This window comes from Amphimedon queenslandica, unplaced genomic scaffold (genome assembly GCF_000090795.2).
Source record: "Amphimedon queenslandica unplaced genomic scaffold, v1.1 AMPQUscaffold_12967, whole genome shotgun sequence".
In the NCBI taxonomy this organism is placed as follows: domain Eukaryota; kingdom Metazoa; phylum Porifera; class Demospongiae; order Haplosclerida; family Niphatidae; genus Amphimedon; species Amphimedon queenslandica.
The window spans coordinates 1-2,089 of record NW_003546797.1 but is presented as its reverse complement, the minus strand read 5'-3'; the positions used below and the strand labels follow the sequence as shown (position 1 = coordinate 2,089).

At 36.6% G+C, this 2,089-nt stretch overlaps 1 protein-coding gene across 1 annotated transcript; it reads left to right on the top strand.

Annotated features, from left to right (window-relative positions):
* Positions 1–457: 457 nt before the first annotated feature.
* Positions 458–2,083, top strand: LOC109586017 (leucine-rich repeat-containing protein 1-like; the record flags this gene model as incomplete). Its single annotated transcript, XM_020002183.1, has 7 exons — positions 458–543; positions 826–882; positions 1,298–1,361; positions 1,433–1,652; positions 1,711–1,783; positions 1,967–2,012; positions 2,062–2,083. Coding segments are annotated over exons 1-7 (511 nt in total), but the record flags the coding sequence as incomplete, so codon positions are not given.
* Between the last annotated feature and the right edge of the window lie 6 nt (positions 2,084–2,089).

Below are 2,089 nucleotides of genomic sequence, written 5' to 3'. Positions count from 1 at the left end.
AATTGGAAGGTGAACTGTATGAACACACACATACACTAATCATTATATACTGTACTGTACTGTACTGTATTGTACTGTATACTGTACTGTACTGTATGCTGTACTGTATACTGTACTGTACTGTATTGTATTCTACTGTACTGTACTGTATACTGTACTGTGTTGTATACTGTACTGTACTGTACTTATACTGTACTGTACTGTACTGTACTTATACTGTACTGTACTGTACTGTACTTATACTGTACTGTACTGTACTGTACTGTACTATATACTGTACTGTACTACACTGTATACTGTACTGTGTTGTGGTGTGTATGATGGTGTTAAATATGTATTTATATGTACTTCTAATTTAGTTAGTGTATAAACAGAATCAACACACATTCACTGATATTAGCTGCATCAACAACACCATCAATAAATAATAGATTATTAATATATCATCATTAGGTTGTGTGATGGTATAGTCTCCCTGGCTCAGTTGAGGTTCCTCTTTGCTAATGAATGTGACATGGGTACTCTACCAGTCAACATCGGACAGTAAGTATCACTAGACCATCACAATGTATTGTCAGTTAGAGGAGAGAGAGAGACTTCAATTAACTCAACCTCTTCTATAGCTATAGCCTGGTTTACTGGTAGTTCCATCACTGCATATACCACTGTGACACTGCTTATTAATGTACTAGTATTCATTGGGTGTGGTTTTGTTGGAATTTTAGAGTTCATTGTATGATTAATGTTAGTTGAGTGTTCAAAGTAATGTAATAGTCTATGAATAATTAATGAATGTAATTGACCACACCCTCTTATTGTTACTAGTCTCAGTAAACTGGTCAGCCTGGAACTGAGAGAGAACCACCTGATGTCACTACCAGAGTAAGTGAACTACAGTCACGTACACACACACACACAGAATCATGGTCAATGGACATAAGAATAACATCAGTAATAGTAGCATTATAGACTATAGTATTGATCATTATTGATTGCATCAATGAGTGTATAGTAGTACAATAGAACTCTTATAAGCAGTTGGTATGTAATATTTACTAATAATGATCATTATTAGGTTAGTGTTTGAACATACATGTACATCAGGCCATATATATCATTATTAATACATTATAGGTTGTACTATATGGGAATGATATTGAGTGGTAGTATGGGGCTTCACTTCTCCTTTTAAAACTTCTTATAATTAATTGTTTACAATTATGAATCTGGAACACCTATCCACTTACAAACACCCTCCACTCCCCCTCCTCTCTCCCTCCCTCTCTCTCTCCTTCAGGTCGTTGGGTCAGTTAAAGTATCTTGAGCGGTTAGACATTGGTTGCAATGAGTTTGAGAATATAGTAAGTCACCAGCAGCAGCAGCAGCTCCTAGTATATAATGTATTGTTATTGCTTTCCTCCTCCTCCCTCAGTCTCCTGTGGTTGGTGGTCTCCAGTCATTAGAGGAGCTGTGGATTGACATGAATAGTTTGATATCTCTCCCTGAGGAGATGAGTGGGTTGAAGAAGTGTTCCTTCATTGAAGCATCAGACAATAGACTAATGGACCTACCACACTCCATTGGACTACTATCATCACTGACCGACCTCTACCTCCAGAATAACCTTCTCACCCAACTACCTGTGTCCTTTGGTTAGTTGTTGTTGCTATTATTGTTTATTTGTTTATTTGTTTGTTTGTTTGTTGCTAGGTTATTTAAAGAGTTTAAAGGTGTGTAATGTCTCCAGTAACAGGTTAATGTTCCTCCCTGAGTCAATAGGAGGGTATGTTGTACCACTAGTGTACTGTACTAATATGGTACTGTACTGATTATCACTTGTAATGTGTGTGTGTGTGTGCCTGTGAATCCCTATATCAGTGGTATTATATGTACTGTGGGCAATAGTTAGTTTATTAATTGATGGGTGGAGTCATTGTTAATTAGTAGGTGTGGTTATCATTAATAGGTTGCAGAGTTTGACTGAATTCAACTTATCGCAAAACCACATCAATGTAAGATAATAACTAATAGTATAACTGTCACTAACTATTATCATTCCAGTATATCCCGTCCAGTGTTGGTGGTATGA